The sequence below is a fragment of the Scyliorhinus torazame genome, chromosome 17 (assembly GCF_047496885.1).
Source record: "Scyliorhinus torazame isolate Kashiwa2021f chromosome 17, sScyTor2.1, whole genome shotgun sequence".
Classification (NCBI taxonomy): domain Eukaryota; kingdom Metazoa; phylum Chordata; class Chondrichthyes; order Carcharhiniformes; family Scyliorhinidae; genus Scyliorhinus; species Scyliorhinus torazame.
In genome coordinates, this window is record NC_092723.1 from 181,262,117 (window position 1) to 181,276,130 (window position 14,014).

The following is a 14,014-nucleotide window of genomic DNA, read 5'->3' on the forward strand; positions in this document are numbered from 1 at the left end:
CCTGGGCATGTACCAATACATATTTCTCTCTATTCCAACAACACCAGAAACAAACAAAGGAAGCCAGTCTTCTCTAGGATACATGGTCGGTCTGTACCTCCATAGGAGACAAGCAAAGACGTCCTAGTCCCAAAATAACAGAAGTACAAAAAAAAACCACAACACCAATAGATGAAATGACCCATACCCAATTTGAAATGATGTAGGTCATTTGCTTCCTAATGAAAAAGAAGGGTTCTCAAATGACCAAGATGAATGTAATCTCAAACAACGGTAGGTAAGCAGACCCAAAACAGATTCAGGACAGAAGTAACCCATGTAAAATAAGTTGTCCTTACTTGAGGAACCTTAGTCTAGACCTTTCCACAGAAGAAATATCTCCAAAGTCAACGTAGTACACCTCCACTAGTTTTTCATCTAGCACTCGATGGATAATGACACGGTACCACCACACATCATCAGGGTTCCGCACGCAACACACTTGTCCTGGTTGGATAAACGAATCTGGCATCACATAGCGCTCAGAGACCTCTTGATAAGAATAGCACCGTCTGAAAGGAAAAACAATATTAACACTTAGATCAATGATGCCCATTCAGAGTGACCATTTCTGGAACTGCCAGTGCTTTGTCCTGTTGTGCTTTACTTGTAAATGCATCTACAAATCTAAGATTTATTCACCAAAGGACGTTTTGCTATTCTGCTATGATTAGAATACAGCCATGCTCTACCTGCCACGATCCCTGTAGGCACAAATAGAAGTAAGCGCTCGGAAAACTGCTGCATGAAACGCAAAGGAGTGCTCCATTTGGTTCAACCACCATCTGACCCTCTCCCAAATGGAGTGGCTAACATGTCTTAGGATGGATGACTCAACTGTAAAACACATGTCTTTACAGATTAGGAATGGCAAACTCTTACTGTGATAGGACAGTTAGGGTCACCAATTCAGAATTGTATTCAGAAGTGTACAGAATTGTACACTGTCCACCATCTCAGCCCGTCACCATCCATCCGGTAATTAACTTCCTCAAAAGACAAAATGAAGCACTAGGAAAAATCTTGGATCTCGAGTTGGGTCCAGTGCTCTCTCAGCTGGGTCACCAAACATCACAGCAGTCACACAGGAACTACCAGGAGGCAACTAGATTTAGATTTGTCACGAGGTACAGTGAAAAGTAATGTTTTGCGAACAATCCAAGCTGATTGTTCCATACATGAAAAAACCAGGACATGCGATAAATACACGATGTAAATACGTAGACATGGGGTGAAGCAGACTGAGGATAGTGCTAACAATAGTAGAGAAGATGCGTAGAGTGATCAGTTCAGTACATAAGAGGGTCATTCAGGAGTCTGATAACAGCGGGGAAGAAGCTGTTTTTGAATCTGTTAGTGCGTGTCTCAGACTTTTGTATCTCCTGCCCAATGGAAGACGTTGGAAGAGGGAATAACCCGGGTGGGAGGGATCTTTGATTTCCCAAGGTAGCAGGAGGTGCAGACAGAGTTAATGGATGGGAGGCAGGTTTGCGTGATGGACTGGGCTGTGTTCACGACTCTGTAGTTTCTTGCGGCCTTGGGCCGAGCAGTCCCCATACCAGACTGTGATGCAGCCCAGTGTACTACTCAACGTAGTACAACATTGCAGCAGCTCTGATGTAGAAAAAACATTAAATTAGGGACTTCTTTTGCAAGCGTTGACAACATTCTTCAATGATACATGCAAGAACAAGATCAAAATCATCTACTCCCCACCTCAAATTGTCCCTGTTCATTACCCCTCAAAGTATAATAGTTGACTCTTGCATTTAATTGTAGTTCAGAAAGTCAAAGACTAACCTTTTTATTAAAATGGGAGTTAAGTGGATAATTAACAGTTACTCGGATTCTATTTTGGGTTAAAATTTTGGAACAACCACATGTTACATTTAAATGTTTTACTTGTTCGGGGAAGGAGACAATAACAGGTTGCATTTTCTCAGCCCTGCAATGGCAGACTGGGAGAGCCATGTCAGAATGGAGCGGGTAGCCAATTTAAAATTGTTAAAACACCAATTAGGACTAATTTTGCAGCCATGCAGGAATTTTGCACCAGCAGAGCAGGTCTCCCAACAGCTCAATGGAGGTGGGCCTCCCTGTGGCATGCTGCAGGGTCATCAGAGCAGGCGAGGCTATGCCTATGCTGCAAGTGTAGCCACCTGGGATGGCCACTTACAATAAGGAACAGGGAAGGTCACAAAGCATAACGGGAAAAATGGACAATGCGAGATTCAGGCAGGCTCAGAGCCTGAATGTATATTTGCAAGTGAAGAATCCAGACGGTATCGAAACCCCCCAACCGATTAGCATTTTGATGGCCCATCTCCACCAAAGGACTGATACTTGAGCGACCGATACAACCCAACATTTCGGCGCCACTCCCTGTACTCGGGAAGCGTAAACAACAGGGTCAATGACCGCTTAGGATACGCCCAGCCATCAAGGCACCCGCCCCTTTATTGGTTTGAATCGAACAGTGATCAAGAATTACCCAATTAATGGGGTCCAAACTGAAGGACCGCCCAAAAGAGAGCGAAAACCCCCAAGGACAAAAAGAGAGCCTGCCATGTGTTCGGCCTCTCTTGGACCCGGCGCTCTGGCAACGTCTGCTTCCAAGTGCAGCACCACCAGAAGCAAGGTCAAGTTCAATGCCCGCTACCAGGCGGATGAGCCTAGCTGAGCAGCAATTACTTCTACAGACCCGATAGATACAGATCCGAACAACGGCCACTGTTCCTCTGACCTAACCCGGGTGCCTGAAGTTAAGTACAGGTTGTCTTAGTCGATACGTGTAGTTTAACTAGTAGTGTTTATGTTGCATGATAATTGTGTGTGTAAATAAAAGTATTCTTGATCTTGAACTAACTAATTGGTGTTTGGCTCTTTGATCGATATCTGGTTGAACCTTATGATGGTATCATTTGATACCTGGCGACTTGAGCAATAGAATATTGATATCCACAGAAAGGAGGGCAACCTCATTGACTGCCATATTTACAGTAGGTAAAAAAGGCAACACAAGCATGAAAGGCCACAATTGTGGCCGAACCTGCTCCAACTGAGGGGTTAGCGTTCCAGAACCACGGCCTAGATCTTGTTTATTTTTGCACTACGGTGCAGCCCAGTGAATGCCCTTGTGGTCCCCAACCCACATCTCCTGGTAGGACTGCTAAGTTGCCATCCTTTTGATTGGGGCTGCAACAGAGAGCTTCCCCACTACCCCTTTTACGGTGATAACCTGAAGTGGACATTTGGGGGCGGGGGGGGGGGGGGGGCCTGCCTTATGGAAGATTTCTGAGCCGGCCCTCACTGCGAGCAAGTACGGGCTTGAGGCTCCCATTTAGTCCCAAGGTCGTGGTCCTGAAGCCCGTAGCAAAATCCAGCCCAATGTGTCAGCGTTAAAAGTCTGTACCTCATCTCGATCATCAGATCCTCGAGCATCATGGAGGTGCAATCCCCATAGAAACGAATATAAAACTGACTGGGCGAAGTCACGCTTTCTACAAACACACAGACAAAGGAGTTTTCCTCTAGCTCTGGTAGCTTGTAGAGATTTCCATCCTGTATGGCATCTGGTGGAATCTCAATGTCTGGTGAACACTGGGTCTTCTTTACCTGGATAATAGGACAACAAAACCGTAAAGCAAGGAACACATTTTGTGCATTTACCCCCATCTTGCCACCACATTCATCTTCAACTGCAAATAATCTGCACAAATGTTGTTGCTTGGTCTGACCAAAAGATTCCCTGAATGATACAAGGTGAGAGCTTAGTCCAATGTGACTTATCCTTTCTCAGACAATCAAGATCGGTAAACACTTTGAATGGCCTTATAGGAGAGCACGCCAAAGACTACTGACTTCTGATTCAGAGTTCACACTTTATCCTGATGACTTGAATCTCCATCACGACTGAGATCAGGTGGGGATTAAAACAATGGAACCAGAACAATATTGGTGTCACAGACTATAACCACTGGAATTACCATGAATCTAATTTGTTTGGATTACTAGAAAAAGATTGTGATTAATGTCGGAATTTCAGATATCTGGTATTATCTGCAGTTGGTGTGGTAAGGGTTAAAAGCCTGGGTTAGTGTGTGTGACTGCTGAAGCCATGTTTTTAAAACTCCTGGTTTGAAAGGCAGCAGGTTTTTTGGAGACAGGTGCAATTAAAGCATCTTAAACGTTGGGCTAATTGGATTGTTTATTTGAAATTCATTCACAGGATGTGGGCGTTGCTGCTTAGGCCAGCAGTTATTGCCCATTCCCAGTTGCCCTTCAGATGTTGGTGGTGAGCTGCCTTCTTGAACCGCTGCAGTCCCTGCAGTGTAGGTACCACCCACAGTGCTGTTAGGGAGGGAATAGCAGGATTTTATTCCTGAAGGAGTTATTATTCTCAAAGTAAGGTATCAAAGACATCTCTATTAAGCAATTATTCCTCGGTCTGCTAATCACTTAAAAGTGGATTCTGACCTGAGATGGGTGTTGTTCGAGTGGAGATAAAGATTTATGTTCAGAGTTATTGTTTCATTCTATTGTTGAGCATTGTTTAACTGGTTAAGCTACATTCTTTACAATATTAAAGTTAGTAATAAAGTTTGTTTCATTATCCCTATTTGTGGATAGACTCCTGGAGTGAAGTATCCTTTCCTCGCAGTCTTACAAATTAAATAAAATATTCGGGGTTCTGTCCAGTATACTAGCAACTGCTGGGGTCTGGTTCGAGAGTGTAATAAAATCCAATAATTTGAATTATTCATAAATTATAACACAATGTTACAAATGCAAAGTTTTGTAAGGCAGTTGCGTTTAAACTCTCTTTAAAGAGTCATGCGTTCTGCTACAAATTCTGCCCGATGACAGGCCTGTGTGACTTGGTTACCATGGAGACCGGAGGCCCCAGTTGAAATACACTAGCCAGATTTTAACAACTGAAAACAAAGGCAGAAGATGTTCAGGTTATTGCAGGCTTTCTGTCTCATTGATTCTGAACGGAGAGAGAGAGGCAGAGGCAGAAAAACCACATAGGCCGCGCAGCAAGGAAAAGGCTGTTGTGTGTCAGCTACCAGCCGGCATGCTGATAGCAGCTTGTCCTCTGGTAGAGAAGAGGGAACAAGAATTTGGAAAGATTTGTCTGGGCGTGGCTAGGGGAAAGAATCATCAGGGTTAGCTGTGCTGCTGCAGGTAAATTTGGGATTTCACACAAGACTGATGGAAAGGGGCCTCACAGTCGCTGGACGTTATGCCTCGGCGAAACAGGGACAAGTAAAACCCATTAGAAGCTGAGTGACTTTGGACTGCTTCCTTAAAAAATACACATGGTGTGGGGTCATCAGTTACGTTAAAACAATAATATAGGTCATCTTTTCTGTAATTTAGTCATTAGTTGCCTACTAAGTAACATTAATTGATGCTGATTTTAGTTTGTTACAGTAAAAGTCCTAAAACTTGAAATCTCATCATGCGATTTCTTTTTAGATTGGTCACTGGGATTCCAGATCTCTGGTACCATCTCAGAACCATCCTCTGCTATGTATTTTATGGGGCTGGTTTAGCACACTGGGCTAAATCACTGGCTTTGAAAGCAGACCAAGGCAGGCCAGCAGCACGGTTCAATTCCCGTACCAGCCTCCCCGAACAGGCGCCGGAATGTGGCGACTAGGGGCTTTTCACATTTGAAGTCTACTTGTGACAATAAGCGGTTTTCATTTTCATTTTTCAGATCTGTTTTCAAAACAATATTGATCTTAACAGGATCATAATATACTGCTCCCACAGCCGAGAAAATGGAAAGAATTTCAGGTTATTAAAATTCAAATCCCTTGGTTGTGGGTCAGAAACTGGTGATAGCATTCTGAAATAGTCTTGACGGAGACTTCACTGCAAAACAAGCAGTTTACACTGAATAAAGCAAACTAGATACAAGCTAGTATAGTGGTCTTTCAACTGTGTAGAACACTGATGGCTGAAATGACTTAATTCATTGTTCAGCTACTGGCTCTCCAATCTGGAAACAAATTATTGTGGGCCTGGAATTTCCTGTATACTTGTTCCTGGAATCACACAAGAGTTGGAGTGCAAAGGAAATATGTGCATTGAGGTTTGTGCTCAAACCTCAATCTTTTAGAATCCTCGACCAATCTCTCTGACAGAATGCATGCCCATTCTGATGGGCCCGTCCTACGCAGACATGGGGAGAATGCGCAAACTCCACAGTGATTCAGGGACGGGATTCGAACCCGGGTCCTCAGCGCCACAGTCCCAGTGCTAACCACTGCGCCACATGCTGCCCCGGCACCCAGTCATCTTAAGTGGTGCAAGCCAACTGCTCCAGGAAGCACTGACACTATTCACATCCGGTTAATGCAATCAGGAAATTTCCAATCCTGTTGAGAAATAAAAAGGCTCTTTACCTCACTCTTCCCCTGCCTGCTAAAATTAAAAGAAGCACAAGAGACCTGGAGAGTGAAGCACCAAATGAGACAGCACCCTGCACGCATTTAATGAAGAGCGTATAGGATTTGACTGACACTCCTAATGGTGTCCTAGAAGTTACGTTCGGAACTGCCCCTTGCGGCACAGTGTACAGGTGGTACGGTGCCTGCTGTTTGGAGGCCTGGGACTGGCTGGTCCTGTCATGCAGAGAGGTGGCAGCCGCAGGCACAGGGAACATAGCAGCTTCCACTTCATCCTCACTCATCAGACTGCTCACCGGCATGATGACAGTCGTTAGACCAGCAGGCCTAAGAAACCGGAAGGCACGTCTTGCCACGCCTTCTGGTTTGTCACCAAAAACCTGAAGAGCTGAAATTCCACCAATGTGGAATTCTAACTGCTCCTTCATTTCATCCTGCTGAGGAAACTTGTGCATATTCGGTGCTCAGCATTCCAACTCAGAGACCACATCTCCAAGAAGGTCCACTTTACTGTCGCAGGATGTCAGAATCCACACGCCCTCGGATTTTCCACCACCAGTGCCTCTTCGGGCCTGCAGCCAGCTAGTCAGGTTCCAATGACACAGCCGTCTGACTACCTTTGCATTCCTCACCGGCTCCCCTTCCTTCCTCCTGGCAGCTTTCTCCTCCAAATAAGTCTGCTGGGAGTAGGGAAACATTTGTGTCAATGAAGACAGTCCACAGAACAATGTAAATGGTGCTAAAAATAATTTTTGCCGTGAAGATGACGGTCCTCCCGAGATTCCTGTTCGTGTTTCGATGTCTCCCCATCTTTATTCTGCGGTCCTTTTTTAAACGGGTCAACAAAGTGATCACTGGCTTCGTTTAGGCGGGCAAGACCCCGCGAGTAAGGAAGGTAATGCTCGAGTGGAGTCGGGGAGAGCTGGCGCTGCCACATTTTAGTAACTATTACTGGGCGGCGAATATAGCCATGATCAGGAAGTGGATGGTGGGGAAGGGGTCAGCATGGGAGTGTATGGCGGCGGCTTCATGCAAGGGTACCAGTCTGGGGGCGTTGGTAACTGCGTCTCTGCCGTTCCCGCCGGCACGGTTCTCCACCAGCCCCGTGGTGGTGGCGGCCCTGAGAGTCTGGGGGCAATGGAGGAGACATGTGGGAGCAGAGCGAGCATCGGTCTGATCCCCAACCTGTAATAATCACCGGTTTGCCCCGGGAAGTATGTATGGGGGGGTTCCGGATATGGCGGAGAGCAGTGATTGAGAGGATGGGGGATATGTTTATAGAGGGGAGCTTTCAGAGTAGGAGGGCGCTGGAGGAGAAGTTTAGGTTGGCGAGGGGAAACAATTCAGGTATCTGCAGGTGCGGGATTTCCTACGTAAACAGGTGACAACCTTCCCGCTCCTACCGCTGAGGGGCATTCAGGACAGGGTAGTTTCCAGAGGATGGGTAGGAGAAGGGAGCGTCTCGGACATTTACAAGGAACTTATGGGGTCAGAGGAGATGCAGACCGAGGAGCTGAAGCGCAAGTGGGAGGAGGAGCTGGGAGGAGAGATAAAGGATGGTCTATGGGCGGGCGCGTTGAGTAAAGTCAACGCGACCGCAACATGTGCCAGGCTCAGCCTGATACAATTCAAGGTCGTTCATCGGGCTCACATGACAGTGGCCCGGATGAGCAGATTCTTTGGGGTGCAAGACAGGTGTGCAAAATGTGCAAGAGGACCAGCGAACCATGAGAAAATGAAAATCGCTTATTGTCACAAGTAGGCTTCAATTAAGTTACTGTGAAAAGCCCCTAGTCGCCACATTCCGGCACCTGTTCGGGGAGGCCGATACGGGAATCGAACCGGGCTGCCTGTCTTATTCTGCTTTAAAAGCCAGCGATTTAGCCCAGTGTGCTAACCAGCCCCTAACATGTCCACATGTTCTGGACATGTCTGAAGCTTAGGGGATTTTGGCAGGGGTTTGCAGATGTCATGTCCACGGTGTTAAAAACAAGGGTGGTGCTGAGTTCAGAGGTCTCAGTTTTTGGGGTGTCGGAAGACCTGGGAATCCAGGAGAAAGAGGCAGACGTTCTGGCCTTTGCTTCCCTGGTAGCCCGGAGACGGATACTGTTAGCTTGGTCGGAGACCTGGCTATCGGACATGGCTAGCTTTCTCGGTTTGGAGAAAATCAAGTTCGCCTTGAGAGGGTCACTGTTAAGGTTCGCCCAGAGTTGGCAACCGTTCGTCGACTTCTTCGCGGAAAATTAATCGTCAGCAGAAGGGGGGGGGGGGGGTTAGTTTAGCTTAGAGGAGGGGGTTAATAAAGGTGGGACCTGTAAGGGAGGGTGACGGCTTTTGCACTATGTGTTTAGTTTCATGTACATTGTTTATTTTGTTGTTGTTACAATACCAAAAATACCTCAATAAAATGTTTATTAAAAAAACAAATTTGCCAGGGAGTTGTGTTACTTGGCTTGTACTCCCCACCTTGCCTCTATAAGGATATTTCCAACCACTTGCGCATTTGTAATGTCCTCCCCCCTCGAGGCCTCAATGCAATTTTGTTCAAATCACTTTATAACACCCATTTTACATTTGTCAATTTTATTAACATACGCACAAGTTTTTATTGGAGCATGACTTGCCAATGCCAAAACAGCCACAGAAATGGGTATAATCCAGGTACAGATTCCAGGTTGCACCCCTGCAGGAAATTCCGGGCATTGGGCCAGTAACAGGACATGAGGCACTGAGGAATGATAATTATACTGGAGATAAAATTTAAATTGAAAAATATTTTAAGTTTTACCATTTCCATATTAATTTTTTCAAAACTGAAGTTCTTTTCAGGCTCCCTAATGTCTGCAACAGCTGCCTTGTTCCGGTCTGCGGATGGTAATGAATTGATTTTATTGAATTGCGATTCCACTTGCTCTAGAAAAGGAGAAGACATTTTAAAAATGATCCTAAAGTATTTGCATTGAAGAAAACCTAAAACGATTTTCCATATTAAAAGATGTACCACAGGAGGTTATTTCATAAAATAATGTAGCCCCACCTGGAGCACTGTACGCAGTGCTGGTCGCCATACTGCAGTGGGTACATCCTGGCAGTAAAACATACAAATTGAAACTAAATTAACATCTTGAAACAGGTAGAGATTGAGGAGTAGTGCCACTAAGGCTGTTTACACGGGAGAAAGGTAGCTCAGAGGTGGCAGACATATTCAAGCTTTGCGGGGTTATAGATAAATTGCACCGTATGTTTGATGATCACAAATTCTAGACAGCATTAAACAAATGTTCAAAAGAGCGGAGGGTCAACAGTTCCAATTTAACTACAAAGGAAGCTGTGATTGTGTGAAGCAGACGGTCTTGGGACACAATGGCAATGGAAGACGTTAGTAAATTCAGGAGAGAATGCGATGGATTTTTGGCAGAAAAGGGATTTATAGGATACAGTCAGCTAGAACTATGAGATCAGCCTGACGAACCGCCATGATCTATTCTGGTCTTTTACAGTACATTATTTCCAAGCATTCTCAATTGTGTACTTTAACCTGAATTTAAGACGAGCACCAAATTATTCAATGAATTTTTTTCTTCCCCACACATTGGAGCTTTGGTGTGAAATTCCTAATTCAGTGCAACTATGTGCCACAGGCCCAGACCCACTCAGAACTAAATTGAGATTGCCCAGACTGGTGCTATTTTGGAGCCGCTTAGTTGGTACAGATCCTTTTATCAACACTGCAACTATAAGACGAAACGGGACAAAATAACAGGCATTTTCCACAGGCATGGAAGGGAAATCTTATGGCTAGCCATGTTTTTCACAATCCTATTAACACCGACCTACAGAGTATATTATCTCTGAATGCTTCAAGGATATTTTCTAAAGACGTATGCTGAAGATTTAGAGAAGAATAGAAAGCAAGTTCATTTCAATATTTAAAGAACATGACAAATCTGTCGGAATCCAAAACATAATGACTGTGATCTCAGGAACTTGCTGAAAGGTGAACATTTTACAACTAAACAGAAAACAAACAGAGCGTTCTTTATTATCCTTGTACTTTGAAGTGACTTGCAGTGTCGGATGTCAAAGACCAGCCAATCCTGGTTTACGGAGTCACGTTCCACACACAGGGTATCACTTAAGGCACCAACAAGTTCAGTCACACTATAGAAGCCCAAATCTTTTAAGGGAAGTTCCATTCCAAAAATATTCTGAAAGTCAAGAAAAGCATTTTTTTTGATTAAGCCATTCGCCGACTGTTATTTGGAAGCAGTTTGCTCGCTATATATCCAACAGGCCTCAGACTACATTGTGGATCATCAAGAAACATAATATTTGCCACCATAAATGTTCCTTATCCCTGCCCCTCCCTGACAAAAGACCGGCACGGCAGTACACTGGTTAGCACTGTTGCTTCACGGCTCCAGGGTTCGATTCCCGGCTTGGGTCGCTGTCTGTGCGGAGTCTGCACGTTCTCCCAGTGTCTGCGTGGGTTTCCTCCCACAGTCCAAAGATATGCAGGTTAGGTGGATTGGCAATGCTAAATTGCCCCTTCCGTGTCCAATGACGTGCAGCTTAGGTTACAGGGATATGGTGGGGTGGGGCTAGGTACAGTACTCGTTCAGAGGGTTGATGCAGACTCGATGGGCCAAATGGCCTCCTTCTGCACTGTACAGATTCTATGATTTACAAAAAGGCAATGTTCAATTTGTACATCTTCTGGATGTGGGAAAGGAAGACTAAGACAGACTTTAGTGAAACATCAGCATCACACTTGATGATTTGCACAATAAACAGTTGTTTAAGATCAGATGGGACAAGAGGAGAAAAGTGTAATAAGCATCTGGCATCACTTTTTACAAATTACATGGTAATTTTTGTAATTTCGTCCAAGCCAAGAGGTCTTTCTACACATACATTAATTATATTCCACGAAAAAATAAATTAAGGTGGCTCATCCCAAGGGTGGGGTGCCCAGACATGTTACAAATTGGTGACGGACTATCAGAAGAATTTCGTCCCTGCTATAAAACCACCAGGATAACAAGGCAATTCGATTCCACAGAAAGGAATGAAGAGAAAATTTTGAAAAATGCAGAGGCAAATCCTTTGAATTCTATTTAAAGGCAGTAAAATATAATGAATTGTATTTTGGGAGCATATTCAATATTACTCAACAGCGCTGAAATTCATTATAAAAATGTCACGGTTGGAAAGTTGCTTGGAACATAGCTACTTGACTAAAAGGACACATTCCAGAGATCATATTAGCTCATTTAAATGTTGACACAATTTAGAAAGTAGTAAAATTTAGAGAATGATAGTCATGTACAAGCAACCCTCTCAACCAATTATCATTTAAAAAGTCATATTAGTATGCTTCACTGAATGAATAGGCTAACCCACGGCCTTGCTCTTGTACATATGTGCACAGATGTGTGTTTTGATATTTATGATTCCTGGAGTTACCTTGAATTCCGTAGGGAGTTTGGATGCCAATAACCCATTAGGTCGTTGCGCTACCGTCTAAATTAAAGATGGAATAGACCAAATCAGAAAGCACATGCAGGAACGAAATAACAACATACTTTGTTGCTAGCTTTCCACTCTCCAATCCTGGCTAAAATAATTTGATGTCAGTTAAGCTTACATTTCTAGGTCTCTATATAATATTACACAGCATCCAGAATAAACCAATTTAAAATTTCAATTTAAACTTTGAATTTAAATTTGCTAAAGAAAGTGAGGGATTTCAAAACCAATCAGTACCATAGAGCAGGAGAAAGAGAGCAGGAACCACCTGAGCCCTTACCAGAAACTACTGCAAATCTTCCAGCACAGACTTTTTTTTAAAGTCTCAATAGCGTGTGGCATATTGGAACCAACATTGATTGAATTACTTTAGGGGTAACGTAAATGAATTAACTTGCAACAAGCAATGGCACAACTAATAGAAATTGCTGAAAGAAAGAGATATGCTGTCAAAGTTTTTCATCTTGCACCCCTCAGGACAGGCACCAGAATGCCAAATTTCAAAGGGAGCAACAATTTATACTGCACGGGAAAAGGTGCTAATTGCCTTGTCCAGACTCCACTTGCCAATCATTGTTATGGAGAATGTACCATGGAACTATTTTCACCCTAGCTTTTGTTTAATTCAAAAAAAGGCAGAATGCCTGGACATACATGTTCCTTTAGCCTGCAGCCAGTGCATATAGTTAGCTTCTAGCAAGTGCTAAATGAGCCATATTGCGAGCCCAACTGATAATCTTAAATTGGTCCTTTGTGTAATTCTTAGCACAATCAGATTGTTCAGCAAAAGCTACCCAATCATGGAACATTATGTTCTAGAGTTTTGCAGATTGAGCTGGCTGAGCCCACTCAGTACTCTGCCTATTATGAACTTATGAAATTTGGCCTAGGAAATTTAGTATTCTTGAATTTGTCTTGATGAGTGCAAGGCAAAAAGCTTCGACAGTACGTCTCTTTGTTTTAGCAATACTCAGGTTCTGTGCTAGCAATAATGGATAATGTAAAATGAACTATAAGAAACTCTGAAAATCATAGCCATTAGATCTGAACTTTATGCATGTCCATTGTTCATGCAGCATTAATTTTGTCCGGTCAAATCATTTTTATTTCCATCCTCCAGTATTTCCCAGAAGCCATTCACAAGCATGTCCACACATGTACTGCATGGCATCTTCCAGCAGTGAAGGTGTGTAAGCAGTCATTTAATTATCCCCCATCAATTCCAGACGGTTTGCTCACTGCAACTTTCAGTGACTCCAATGAGTACTTTGTAGATATTTCTTGACCACTGCTATTCAGTAGCAGATGGATGAATACAGAATAAAGCATTGGCCAACTGTCCTCTCTGTTCTTCAGTTCAAAGTTAGAATTCACAGTCCGCCATCAGGATTTGCTTGCCTACTCGCCAAATCACTGGCCGATTGTCTCAAAACTATGAATGTTCTCAAACTCAATCACTTCCCTCGGCTGCCCATTCCAAACATTAGTCGCCCAATGAAACAACTTTCTGACCTGTTCATCCTCCTGACTGTGAATCTCAGTTCTGGGCTAAACAATTTATCAGGGTTCAATTAGCGATTACCCTCAAGGATCCTGAATACCTATTTTTCTTTTTCTGGCAAGTAAACTCAGCTTCTGTAGTCTCTCCCTGTACTTAGCTGTCTGATGTTAAGTATCATGAGTTTAAGTCCTTTCCTCCTACCACACTGTCCTTCCTGTAATATGGTAATGACAATCAGAAATGCACAAAAGTACAGAACCATCTGGAGTATTCAGATCCAAAATAGGCTCAGTATCACATCCTGCGATCGGTATTCTATCCCAATGTAATATTCCAACATTCATTAAGTGGGAATGGTATGTACTTGGTTCATTTTGAAAGTGGGAATGTTTGCATTAAATTTTCCAATCCAGGACACTTTGGAAGTGTTTTTTTTAAAACTCCTCCAATGTAAATATTTGAATAATTCATTGAAATTGGATTTTATTCCCAAGACAATGGGGAGCTTCTATCCAATGCCGCAGTG

The 14,014-nt window shown here is 43.7% G+C and overlaps 1 protein-coding gene across 3 annotated transcripts in view; it reads right to left on the reverse strand.

Annotated features, from left to right (window-relative positions):
• Positions 1-14,014, reverse strand: part of LOC140394473 (tudor domain-containing protein 5-like) — a 67,061-nt gene that overhangs the window by 36,558 nt on the left and 16,489 nt on the right. For all 3 annotated transcript variants that reach the window (XM_072481769.1, XM_072481768.1, XM_072481767.1), the window contains exons 6-11: positions 11,925-11,981; positions 10,513-10,666; positions 9,496-9,543; positions 9,247-9,371; positions 3,452-3,654; positions 339-551 (exon numbers count right to left, since the gene is read on the reverse strand). In XM_072481769.1, the coding sequence (XP_072337870.1) occupies positions 339-551; positions 3,452-3,654; positions 9,247-9,371; positions 9,496-9,543; positions 10,513-10,666; positions 11,925-11,981 (800 nt within the window). The remainder of the gene's footprint in view (positions 1-338; positions 552-3,451; positions 3,655-9,246; positions 9,372-9,495; positions 9,544-10,512; positions 10,667-11,924; positions 11,982-14,014) is intronic.